The sequence below is a fragment of the Pristis pectinata genome, chromosome 1, assembly GCF_009764475.1.
Source record: "Pristis pectinata isolate sPriPec2 chromosome 1, sPriPec2.1.pri, whole genome shotgun sequence".
In the NCBI taxonomy this organism is placed as follows: Eukaryota; Metazoa; Chordata; class Chondrichthyes; order Rhinopristiformes; family Pristidae; genus Pristis; species Pristis pectinata.
Window position 1 is genome coordinate 50,068,148 of NC_067405.1, and position 13,716 is coordinate 50,081,863.

Genomic DNA, 13,716 nt, shown 5'->3' on the forward strand with positions numbered 1-13,716 from the left:
ATTCTACAGAGCATTGGCTAGTTCTACTTAATTTCTTCTCAAAGGACAAACCCCACTGGCCCAGGAATCAATCTGGTGAACCTTTGTTGCTATCACTCTTTTAGGTAGGGAGACCACATCTGTACAGATTATTCCAGGAGCAGTCTTACTTACCTATATAATTCTAGTAGGATGTCTTTGCTTTTTGTAGTCAAGTTTTATTTTGTAATAAATGTCAATATACAGTTTATATTTCTAATTGCTTGCTGTACAATGGAAATTATCTTTTAATGATTCATGTATCGGGGGACACAGTTCCTTCCATAGACCAACATTTTCCAATCTATCATCACAAAAAAAAATTCCACTTTTCTATTTTTTCTACCATGATATTTCAACTGCCATCTTCTTTCCAATTCATCGAGCAAGTCTATGTCTTTGTAAAGTCTCCCTGCATCCTCCTCACAGCCCACATTGGCACTCAGCTTTGTATCTTTAACAAACTTCGATACATTACATTTAATTGCCTCATTGACTAATAAAGATATCTTATCTTACAAGAAAATGGATTGTGAATAGCTGGCACCCAGTACTATTCCTGTGGCACTCTTTGTCACAACCTCCCATCCAAAATATGATTCATTTATTCTTCTGTTTTATGTCCATTAACCAATTCTCTATACGCATCAATACAGTACCCCCAAGTCCATGCGCTCTTATCTCTTGTGTGGCACCTTACTGAAGGTCTTCTGAGAGTCCAGATACATCCCTCAATCTATTCAGCCAATTAAAACCCAAAAAAATTCCAGTTGATTTGCAAAACATGATTTCCCTTTCATAAATCCATGTTGACTCTGCGCAATTCTTTTATTCTTTTCTAAGTACCCTGCTATCGTTTCCTAAATAATAGATTATGTCATTTTTCCATGACTGAAACTGAATTAATTGGTCTGTAAGTCCCCATTTTCTGTTTCTTTTAAGAAAAGATTCTTAAATTGTGTGTTTGCATTTGCTACTTTCCTGTCTGTAGGAGCAGATCTAGAATCTGAAGAATTTTGGAAGATGACCACCAGTGCATTCATTATCTCCACAGCAACCTCTTTCAAAGCCACAGATGCACATCGTCAAGTCCTGGGGATTTATCAGCTTTCAGCCCCATTTATTTCCCAATCCTAATATTTTTTTTATAATTCTGACTTTCATTCTGGTTATCTTCTTAATGTTTGCCAATTATTTTCTGTATTTTCTTCTATAAAGACAAGTACATAATTTTAATTTCTTTGTATTTCCTTATTCCCTCGTGATTTCTCCTTCCTGTCCTCATGATCCACATTAAATTTGATTTTTATTTATTTGTATAAGATTTTACAGTCTGTTTTTGTGTTCCAAGCAAGATTATTCTTGTGTTCTGCCTTCCCCTATCAATTTTTAGGTGGTTCTTGGCTGTATTCTGAAATTTCGCCATTCTTCAGAGCTTATTGCTCTTTTTGACATCATAATAAACCTAATCCAGTGACCTAACACTGTTTTTAACTTCTCTTAGCCAGGGCTTGAACCCTTTTCTTATTGGGTTTCCATATCTTAAAGGGTCCATACCCCAGGACATAATAACCAGCATCCATACCCCTGGATTGTTCTAGTCTTCCACATCTTGACAAACACATCCAAAGTACCTCCCGTTTGAATTTTGTCAATTTAAACAGCTCCAAAATTTAGAAAAGGCTGTTTCAATGTAAACACTCTATGTAGTAAGTGTTTGACCAAAGTAAATGAGGTGCATTGGCATTACTTGAACTTTTATTTAGCTGTGAGAAAGACCTGTTTAAGAAACCACCTGAACTGAGGCTTATTCTAGACTCTGTTAATCTGTTCAGTTTCCTGCCACAGGGAACAGTGCTAGAGATGTTAAGTTTGAATTGAAGTAATACTTATTTGGGGACATTTTATTAAAGTCGCCCAAGGATGGTAATTGCACCATTAACTTGCGGCCTGCCTACAATAATAAGATCTCACACTTCCAGGTGCTCTCCATTAAAATCTGAGGTTGGTGCATTGGAGGTGGGTGGCATTTGCAATCTCACATTAGCAATTTATCTCCCCACCAGCCCCTAAACACCTGTTCTTGGGGGTTGCAATTCCCATCACAACCATGGGCTGCCAAGTTCACTTTCTACTGCTTAAACCCCATCCCTTCAGACAGTGCATTGTGTGTAGAGTAATAAATTTAACCCACGTGTATAATTTGAGGGCCACCTTCCTTCTATTGCTTTTGTTTCCAAGGCTCCCTTACCCATTGTTATATAAGGTCATTTCTGAATTTTGCATCCAGTACTATTGCTATCAGGGCATTCCATGTTCCGGCAACCCTCTGTAATTCAAAGAAAACTTCCAGCCTTTAGACATTTCTAATTGGTCTTTTGCTGATCAACTTAAACCCTTTGTTTTCTGACTTGCTGCAGACATAATTTTTACCATATATCTTATCAAAATTTCTCTAGTATGAACATCTTACCAAAAGGTAACGTTATCATTTAAACCCTTGGATATCTCTTTGGCATCAACTTGAATCTTCCATGGAAAAGTGTATAGAGAATGGGTCCTCCATTTCCCTCTGACTCTTAACTAAAATAAATTTTACAATTGCTACTACATTTACTGTAACATTATCTCTGAATTTTGGTTGGTCAGTTATTCTCTAGAAATGTTAAAGCAATGATATGATTCAGATACCTTTTACGGATCTCTTTCTTATGAAGTAATTTCTTGTCTTAAAAGGAAAATGTCCGAGATATTATCACACCAGTCGAGTTTGAAGTAACGTATTCCCTGGGTAAGCATATTGTGAAGAATGATTCCAGAGATACTTTCCCTCCACTCCAGCCTGTTTTGCAAAAGAATGAAAATAAAGCAAATGAAGTCAGAAACAAGGTGTGAGCTCATATGTTTATATTTTATATTTCATGTAATGGTAGAGTTTGAATCTTCAGGTTGCAAACTAATTTATTTGAATATCTGGCTGGAAAGCCTATGTTAGGCAGAGCTAATCTTTGGCTATGGATCCTGTGCCTGATTTCCCTTCCTCCTTTTGGAAGTCTGCCAGGTACCAATTTGACAGGTGACTTCTGAGCTATGCTACTCAGGCTTAACATCTGTTTTAGGATTCCTGTGTTAAATTGAGCTAAAACGGAGTGGAGTACGTGCTGCCAGACTTACAGCAGCCTGACCAGTGTTTCTGTTGGAAACCACCAGAGAAGTTAGCTTGCGACCTTCTGTAGGAATCAAGAGGATCAGGAGTGTTCCTTCTGGCTCCACAGGAGGCAGCACGCTGGCCCATGCTCCCACCTCTTTTCATCTCCAATCCCAGCAACCGACTTGAGGTCCGACCCATCACCCCTTTACTTGAATGCTAGGTCAGTATCATAAACGTATGTCTATTATTCCATGTAATAGGACGTGCAGCTTATTCAGGAGTTTATTATTGAATGTTCTCAGAAATATAATGGCACTTGCAGCTTTGTAGTGTTCTTTATCTATTAAGACACACTATTTTGTTTCCCTTTTCATATTGGTTTTAATGTGTGCTTCTGGATTTTTATTTTTGAACAGACACATTTTGAACGATTGTGTGCTTTTGAAGATTGTGCTGCTAATCTTCAAGTTTCTGGAAAACTGGTGCTGGAAGGGTGAGTAGTTTCTTCTACGGTGAGTAGCTTCTTCTACAGTGAGTGCATTCTGTCTTTGACCCACTAATCAATTCAGAACATTTTCTAAAAAGGCACCTGCGTGTGCTTGTATACAAATCACTAAGCTGACGTGGGTACAGAGAGTAACTATGAAGGCTTTATTGCAAGAAGGTTTGTGTGCAAGAGTATGGAAGTTTTATGAGGTCCTGGTGACACAGTACCCACAACGTTGCATGGTTCCTGTATCCTTGGAAAGACCTGCCTGCAAATTGGTAGGTGTCTAGATATTAAGAGGGATTATAGGGTTAGTGCAGGAAAGTAGCACTGAGGTAAAAGATGAGCCCTCATAAAGGACTAAATGTCACACTTCTGCTTCTGTTATGTTCTTATGATCACTTACTCAAAAGTATATCAAGTGAAGAAATGTATTGCTATTTTTCTCAGATGTACAGGATTAGCTGGATTTTCTCATGAGCTGTGGCTTGAGGTGCTCTACGACTATGGATTTTTTCACATTGTTATCCACTGGAGATGAAGCAGTAAGGGATTTGAATAATAGCCTTTTACAGCAGATGTGTAATACCGATATCCATCTCCATTCTGAAAATTGATGTAACATACAGTATCCGTGAGATACCTTCACCTTCTATTGTACTGTCTTTTTCACAGCTGTACTGTTACCTTATATTTCTATTAGCCGTGTTCCCATACAGAGTTGTTTCTTGACTTTGATGCTGTTTTCTGGTTTTCTTTCATATTATCTCTTGGCATTTCTGATCCCTTTGTAGGTTTCATAAAAATGTTATATTTGAATGGAATCATTTTGATCATTAGGCTTTGAGTTCTAAAAGTGATTGTCATTTGATTTATAACTTGATATGTCCAGTCTTCAAAGCCTTTTCTTCCCAACTGGAATATATTTAATTTGTACCTTTTGCATCACTGTCTTAAATATTTTTTATTGGCAATCTATGCTTTTATTCTTTTATCCTCTGCCTCACACATTTTTCCTGCCACATATCCTTCAACTTTTCTTTAATCCTTCTGTTCTTACACAAAATCTAATTAGGTTATGGATTGTTTCCCAAATACTCAGTCACCTTTAAATTGTTTATTTGCTCTGCATGATTACCTAGTTTTCTGGCTCATCGAATGGTGACACATTGACTGAGAAAACAGACCTGAAGAAAATTATTAGAACAATCTGTCTTTCCAACTACATCTTTCCTTTATTTATGGAGAAATAAAGTATCCAATTATTCAAACAGGATGTTACAGTAAGCATCCATTTTACATTTACCTAAAAATTCCTTCCTCCATCTCCTGTCCACAGATTAGTGATTGATATAATGCACTCCCAAAAATGTGGCAATACCTTTCTGTTCCTCAGCTGAATCTAAAAGGATTATTTTTACAGCACTTATCTGGCGAAATCCTCATGCAGTAGTCCTGTACGTTACCTCTACTTATTTCCATTAATACTATGACAGCTAATTTGGCATTAGTATTTTGCTTTTGTCCTGTATGTTAATTGGCTGCTGCATTTTCTACATTACGGTAAATCCTTATTGGTTGTAAAGCTCCTTGTGACATTGCAAAAGTATGAAGGGCACTACATAAATGAATCTGTTTCTGTCTATTAATTGCCTATAATCTTTTAACCTGATTTTAAAAAAAGTCTTCAAATACAGTTCATGTAAAATAAACGCAAGTAATGAAACTGCAATATCAATTTTTAAAATTTTTGTAAGCTTGATGTGTGTAAGTATTAAGTATTCACCCTGCTTGCTGGTGCTGCTTCTATCACTTTGTGTGATAAGAACAGGCAAGACACAAAATTAGAAACCTCTGACAATGTTCTCAATGCTGCTGATGCAAGTTGAGGCTCAGAGAACCCTTGCTCCAGTTTCCTACCCTCAATGGATGACTGTTCTCCCCAAAGCGCAAATCCCATCACGTGGAGGTAGGGGAATTAGATCAAGCTGCATTTGCAAAGCTGATTAAAAATGGTAATGGACAGCTAAGCCATGCTCTGACTTGCCCACCTGTCAGAAATGTGAAAACAGTGCTTCACACCTTTGGGACATACTCAAAAATTTTTCAAACTTATTCTTCAAAGATGTGAAACATTTGAACTAAAGGTTTCAAAACATATAAAAAGCATTTAAGATATTGAAATAAACTCCAAAGGTTAAAAAGATCTGCCAGAAAGGTTTTACCTGGCGCAGGTTGTTTAGTCAGGTTTGTCAGTGCCTGTGATGGAATTTACTGCACGGTTAGCTCCATCATTTGACTCCATGTGGCAGAGTGTAGTTGTAGATTCTCCACTGGACAATTGGCAGGAGTTTGGGATTTCTGTGTTGTGAATATTTGTGCTGTAACCTCAAACTTGCTGAGAAATGCAGGCAATTCCATACTGAAATTTCCCTGCAAAATTTGCTTCAATTAACTTCCCATATTTTATACTTTAGTCCATAAGTGTGTTCTTTAAAACAATTAAGTGGCTATATAAACTGTAGAGAACATTTCTAAAAGGAGAAAAAGAACAGATGAACTTGGGGTTATGTGTGTATAGTTCATTAGAAGCAGTAGGGCTGATTGAGAAGGTGGTTAAAATGTGTGTGAGATCCTGGATTTTATAAATAGAGGCACAGAGTTCAAGAGCAAGGAAGTCATGATAAACCTCAATAAAATCACTGGTTCAGCAATAGCTGGAGAAATGGTTTCAGTCCTGAGTGCAACACTTCAGGAAAGATGTAAAGGCTTTAGAGAAGGTGTAGAAGAGATTTATTAAAATAATTCCAAGGATGAGGGGCCCCAGGTATGTGATATACTGGAGAAGCAGAGATCACTCTCCTGGAAAGGGAGGATATTACAAGAAGATCTGTTGGAGATATTTAAAATTCCAAAGGATCTAGACAGTAATAGAAACTATTTCTATTGGTGGAAGGTTCAGGAACTGGCTGATACTGAATGACCATGAATGGCAAAAGATCCAAAAGTGACATAAGGAGAAACATCTGGTATTGGTATCGGTTTATTATTGTCACTTGTACCGAGGTACAGTGAAAAGCTTGTCTTGCAAACCGATCGTACAGGTCAATTCATTACACAGTGCAGTTACATTGAGTTAGTACAAAGTGCATTGATGCAGTACAGGTGAAAACAGTAGCAGTACAAAGTAAAGTGTCACAGCTACAGAGAAAGTGCAGTGCAATAAGGTGCAAGGTCACAACAAGGTAGATCGTGAGGTCATAGTCCATCTTATTGTATAAGGGAACCGTTCAATAGTCTTATCATAGTGGGGTAGAAGCAGTCCTTAAGTCTGGTGGTACGTGCCCTCAGGCACCTGTATCTTCTACCCAATAGAAGAGGAGAGAAGAGAGAATGTCCTGGGTGGATGGGGTCTTTGATTATGCTGGCTGCTACAAAGAGAGGTAAAGACAAGAGTCCAAGGAGGGGAGGCTGGTGTCCGTGATGTACTGGGCTGTGTCCACAACTCTCTGCAGCTTCTTGTGGTCCTGAGCAGAGGAGCTGCCATACCAAGCCGTGATACATCCAGGTAGGATGCTTTCTATGGTGCATCGGTAAAAGTTGGTGAGAGTCAAAGGGGACAAACCAAATTTCTTTAGCCTCCTGAGGAAGTAGAGGCACTGGTGAGCTTTCTTGGCCGTGGCATCTACGTGATTTGACCAGGACAGGCTGTTGGTGATGTTCACACCCATGAACTTGAAGCTCTCAACCCTCTCGACCTCAGCACCATTGATGTAGACTGGTGCATGTACACCACCCCCTTTCCTGAAGTCAATGACCAGCTCTTTTGTTTTGTTGACATTGAGGGAAAGGTTGTTGTCATGACACCATTCCACTAAGCTCTCTATCTCCTTCCTGTACTCCGACTCATCGCTGTTTGAGATACGGCCTACAACTTATGCACCAAGTAGCTAGGCGAGGAGTAGTATTGGAGGCACATTCAAATGCAGCATTCAAAAAGAGGCTTGGTAGGTGTTGAAAAGGAAAGAATTTTCACAGCTCTGGGGAGAGGACCAGGAAATGGGCCAGACTGGATTGCTGGGGCATAGCATTCGTATGGACTCTGTGATTGAATAGCTGCTTTCCATGTTGTAATCTCTGTAGGAATGGAGTATGACCAACACTTCCATCTGTTAAAGAATTTGACTTTGTAATTCACGAGACAAATATCTACACTCCTTTAACTGAAGAACTTTATTCACATTGTGTTATTCCTTTTCCATACTATCATCACCAAATGCTATTCTAATTTTAAATCTCTTAAACTATTCCTTTCACAGATCCCAAACATAGCTGATCATTGTATATGAATGTCCCTCAGATTGGCAGTCTGGGCCAAATGTACAATCTCAAACTGATTGACTGAATCTATCTATGACTCCAAGTGTAATGTCAATGTTTATACCTCCAGCTCTTTCTCTTAATTATCTGATGTTATGGGTACTGCATCAGTTCCTGATGGACTACTGTGCCCCCATATATATTCATTCCCAAATGTTCCAATTGTACTGTTTTTCTTTATTGTTATCTTGCTCTGTAGGGCTAATCTGCTAGTTTCTGATGTGAACAGTTTATCTTGGATGGTGAGTTTATCAGTCCACAATTTCTGCTACGTTGTCAATTGTCCTTCAATTGTCGTAATACAAAACCAGTCAGTCCAGTGATCTGGTCTGGTAGTTTTCCACAGCTATCCTTTTAAATTTTGCAAAGTTTTTCCTTCCTGTTTAACCATTTAGGGGTCAGAAGGATAACTCCAACCCTTTACTGATTCTGAGATAGCAACTTAGTCCATTTGATTGAATCCATGCTATTTCGTTATGTGATGGCCAGTTTCTGTCTGGTACTGATAGATAAACATTTCTGATGTTTTGTATAATAGTTACATTTGTTTGCAATATTTTAGATGTCAGTGTAGTAGTGGTAAGTAAAGCAATATGATGTTGGATACTTTGCAGAAGAGTGAAGCTGGACAGGACTGCAGTCAGTGCCTTCCCCATGTCTTGATTTGGCTTATTTCATAGGGATAGATTAATTTGCATTTGGAGGGTGGTGCTGAGCCTATTTATAGCACTTAATGAGCTTCCCGTTCCAGCTGAGATAGAAATTGCTGCAGTGGTGCTGGCTTAAGTTTAAGAAAAACTTTTAAAGATTTAATATTCTTCTTAGCTGTAGTTTTAATTTGCTTGTTCATATTTTGGTGGATGTATTATCGATGCAAAGTCATCTCTGGCAGGTTGGTGAGGTGCTGACAGAATGGCCCGCTTCTGAATCCTTCCTCCTGGGTCACACTAATTACTGGCATAAACGAAGAAATTTGATTCCAGAATGTTATGTTGCAGACAGGGCTTTCAGGTGATCATATTTGTCTTGAATTAACCTGCATGAGAGCTGACTCCTTATCTCTGTCATAATTGAAGATGATGCATTAAGGTGCTTTGTAAGTGGTACTGTAGCACAGTGGATAAGCTACTGGACTATTGGGAAAGCTAAAGAACACTACTAATGGGAGTTGGGAGAATTTAAAATATTCATGTATATAGATCAAACCAGAATGAGATTCTGGTTAGGTCAGGTTAGGTGACCATGAAACTACTGGATTGTCATTGGTACATTCATGAGTGTCCATCAGAGGAGGAAATCTGCCATCCTTACCCAGTCCAGCCTAACAGTGACTCCAGACCCGCCAAAGTGGTTGAATATTAACTCCTCTCTGAAGTGGCTTAGAAAGCCACTCATTTCAATTAGGAGCAATTAGGGATGGGCAATAAATGCTGACCTTGCCAGCGACATTCAAATCATGTGAACAAATAGATTGCATTAAATTTGAGGGATTTTTTCAGAGGGGGTTGGGGTTTGGTGAAAACCACCAAATGCTGTGATGATTATATTAAAATACTAGCTGTTGTATTTGCAAGGGAGAAATAATTTATCACTTTGAATGCAGTACTCCGAATTGCCTTTTCTATGTAGTTTGGAATTGCTGTAAATTATTTCAGCACATTTACTTTTATTATTTTCAGTGCCAGTACTCTGCATTAGTGTCTGACTTTGTGTTATGCCAGATAATTTTATGGAGGGCAGAGAAAAGATTATTCATCAGCAGAAGTCTTTAGTGTACCCTTGTCACGCTCCTAGTTGCACACCTGGTGCTCTGCTGTATGCTCGGCACCAGGCTGGTGGGCATCTTATTGGCAGCACCATGGAAACATCATCATGAGCCAGATAACACACTCTCAGGGATATAGTCAAAATGTTATTCATTGCCAAAAAAATATGCAAACATGTTGTCGAAAGTGCAAATTTGCCTTCCTGTTCGGGTATAAGTATATTATTCGAATATACGATATTTATCATTTGCAGTTACCCTAAAACCTAATAACCTGTGTTATTTTTTTCACCTTCTGCTTCTTGTCTGTGTGCCAGATTTCTTCCCAAAGGTGTTCATTGACTAATGTGCTGGTTAAAAGCCAGAATATCTTATGAATGTCTTGTTTTTCTGGCACAAAAGAAAACAGCCAAGAGACAGCAATCTATATGCATGTAGAGAAAGTAATGATTTTTCTTTTACAACAACAAGGTAAAGATCGAAGTATTGGAATTTAGAGCATAGAAACATTACATCTGACTGGTTATATGCAACTTGAATATCTGTTAATCTGGATCTGAATTGTTGGCACTTTGGGGATTTCAGATAGAAAGAAAGACGTGACAAGGATAATAATTTATGCTGTCCATCATCTCTCTACATAGTACAAAAATATTTGGTGGTCAGAATATAAAGGTATTTTTCCCACTTTATATTCCCAGCAGGGGCCTTTACCTGATAAGAGGTTGTATGCCTTGGCCAGAATACTTCCTGCAGTGTGATGCTCGTATATCAATGTAGATTTGATGTTTTCTTTCCTAGGCACCATGTAAACAAATCTTATCTGGCAGTTCAGGAGGCGAAGAGGATCATCCTGAATATAGATCTGTTCAATGCAGGGGATGACGCGTACTCAAGCACTCTTAACGTTAAAATGCCCAAGTATATAAACTTTGTCAAAACAGTGGAAATGGTAGGTATACCATTCAAGTTTGCGAATAACATTTAATCAATCATATTACTTCATGGTGTCAGAGTTAATATGACATATTTTGATCAATGGATCTTTTAGTGGAGATGAAATGGTAACAAAACAAAGCATAATTTGTATCATTGGAGACTGAAATACATCTTTTGTTTTTCTGGAAGCTGTCATTACAAATTAGTCATTTAGAGAAAATAGCGATTACTGCAATGTTCCATGTTCAGCTGTATCATGCCACAATCCTAGAATTAACCCTGGAACATATTTAAAATGTTGCTCAAAATCAATGGTAATGTGCATAATAATGAGTTAAAGCTGTTGTGTGTGGGATTCTGTGTCAATTTGGCTTGAAGCCCCAGCCCTACAACATGCAGATTGCCCACTTGATAGACTAGGTCGTACACAAGAACACTCAAAGGCTTTCCATTGCAATCTCCTTCCATTGTGAAAAGTGGAGATTAGAGGAAATGTATTGGAGAACAGATGAAGTGGAGATGGGAGCAGGGGGAAGCCTAGCATGTGAAGCTCAAAGGTGGGAGAGATTAGGGGTAAGTTAGAGGATAGATTGGTGGGAAGTAGGGTGGTTGGGATAGGATTTCTGCATGGGGGGGTGATCAGGTGATTGGTTTGGGGTTTGGACTCAGCATCAGTAGGGAGGGTTGTTCACAAATGATGAAAAATTAGATAAGAACATAACCTGTCAGAAGATGGATGCTCTGACTGCCAGTAAAAGTCAGGGCCTTTATCTAATACCTACCTTTTTCCAGGTATGTTCCAGTCTAGATTTTCACCATTAGTGAATGATCCCTCCCTGTTGATTTCATAAGGCCATCCCTCAGTCATCCCAACCCCTGTCCAACCACCTCCTTGGCCCCAAGTGGGGACCCCTCCCCATCTTGTTAAGAGCTGCTTCACTGATCTTATTGTCTGCCACTTGATGTCCTCTCCCACACCCACTGGCAAATGCAAACTAGGTCTTGGGAATTAAGCTATTTTGACCTAACTTCATACATTCCATTTTAGCAAATTGTTGTTTACATTGATTAATTGGATCTTTAGCAGCAGGTTTTTGATAGTTATAAACATATAAATGTTCTTGTTGAAGAATAGAAGTGCTGGATATATAACCACTTGCACCCGAACTTTTAATGGATGAATGAAAATATGGAGAATGAAACCAAATAAATCTTAATTTATATTACTGCAGATATTATAAATATTTATTCTTGGAAAGAGATGTATGGTCCACAGTGAGGTAACAGTGGAATGCAGTTCTCTTTTGAAGAGGTAACATATTGTTTAGAAGGCTTTTGCCATTTTGTTAGCACTGATGAGCTATGCAACAGCTTGGAGCTCTGTTAGAGATGTATGATAGCAAAGTATTTTAAATTACTGGCATAGCCATTTAGGAACCTGTGCTCATGACTTGTATTCCTACGTTTACCTGGGCCATTTAAATTTGGTTGATAAAATAAGTTAGGGAATAAAAGGATAGTACCATTAATCTTGACTATCAAGCTGGCATGCAGAGACAGAAAGTAATTGGGAAAACTAACAATGTTATCATTTACTGCAAGGGGAATCAAATACATAAGTAGATTACTTACACTTCATCTATAAAGAGCATTGGTGAGACAGCATCTCGGGTGTTGTGTACAGTATTGGTTTTCCTTAAGGAAGGATGTTAATGCATTGAAAGCACCTCAGAGGAGCTTTACTGGACCAACATCTGGAATGGAGAAATTGCTTAAAGAGCAAAGGTTGCAGAGGCTAGTCTTGCATCTGCTTGAGTTTAGAAGAGTGAGAGGTGATTTAACTGAAGCACATATGATCCTGAGGGGTCTTACATTATGGAGATGGAGCTGACGTTTCCTCTAATGGAAGAATCTAGAAGTAGGAGTCGCCATTAAGAATAAGGGTTTGCTCATTTAAGCCTGAGATGAAGCAATTTTTTTTCTCTCTGAAGACTGAATCTTGAATTTCCATTGGCAAAAGGTAGTATGAGCAGCATATTTGATTTTTTTTAGGGCAGAAGCAGATAAATCCTTGATAAGAAAAGGAGTGAATGATTATTGAAGGTAGATGGAAATGCAGAATTGAGCTGAGAATCAGGTCGACCATGATCTTGAATGTAATGGATGGGTTGTTGTGGAAGCCCATCTGGTTTACTACCTTTAGTGAAGGACATCTGGCTTGTCAGTGACTGCATACCTGCAATGATGTTGGCTCAATATGGTTAGCCTTTGAAATGGTTTAGTTTTATTGAAAAGCAGTTAGGTATGGGTATTAAATGCTAATCTTGTCAGTAGTGCCTGCATCCAATTCTATTCTACAACAATGAAACCATGGATTAAATTAGTTAATATATTAGTTGGCAGATAAAAATATCCTTTTGAATGCACTCAGCCTATTTAATTCTGTCACCAGAGTCAGATTATGGGATATCAAACAGTAATGATGATGATGTTGAGGATTTGTTCTATATTTACTGGTGTAGATTGGGTGATGTAACCAGTTCACAAATAATCACCTACACTTTCTCATTTATTTTCAATGGTTAAGTGTCGACTCATAAAAGACCATCAAAAGACCATGTCAGAAGAATAATCACTTCTTTCCCTCAAATATTTATTGATATTGGTTTATTATTGTCACTTGTACCGAGTTACAGTGAAAAGCTTGTCTTACAAACCACTTGTACAGGTCAATTCATTACAAAGTGCAGTTACATTGTGTCAGTACAGAGTGCATTGATGTAATACAGGTAAAAACAATATCGGTACAGAGTGAAGTGTCACAGCTACAGAGAAAGTGCAGTGCAATAAGGTGCGAGGTCACAACAAGGTAGATCGTGAGGTCATAGTCCATCTCATCGTATAAGGGAACCGTTCAATTTTGGTCCAGTTTGTGCTTTGAGTTATCGGAGTACAAGATCATACCAAAAGGCAACC

General features: G+C 38.4%; 1 protein-coding gene across 2 annotated transcripts in view; it reads left to right on the forward strand.

Moving 5' to 3' along the window:
* Positions 1–13,716, forward strand: part of itga4 (integrin alpha 4) — a 106,377-nt gene that overhangs the window by 52,772 nt on the left and 39,889 nt on the right. For both annotated transcript variants that reach the window (XM_052022134.1, XM_052022143.1), the window contains exons 16-18: positions 2,755–2,907; positions 3,586–3,662; positions 10,603–10,753. In XM_052022134.1, coding sequence (XP_051878094.1) covers positions 2,755–2,907; positions 3,586–3,662; positions 10,603–10,753 — 381 coding nt within the window. The remainder of the gene's footprint in view (positions 1–2,754; positions 2,908–3,585; positions 3,663–10,602; positions 10,754–13,716) is intronic.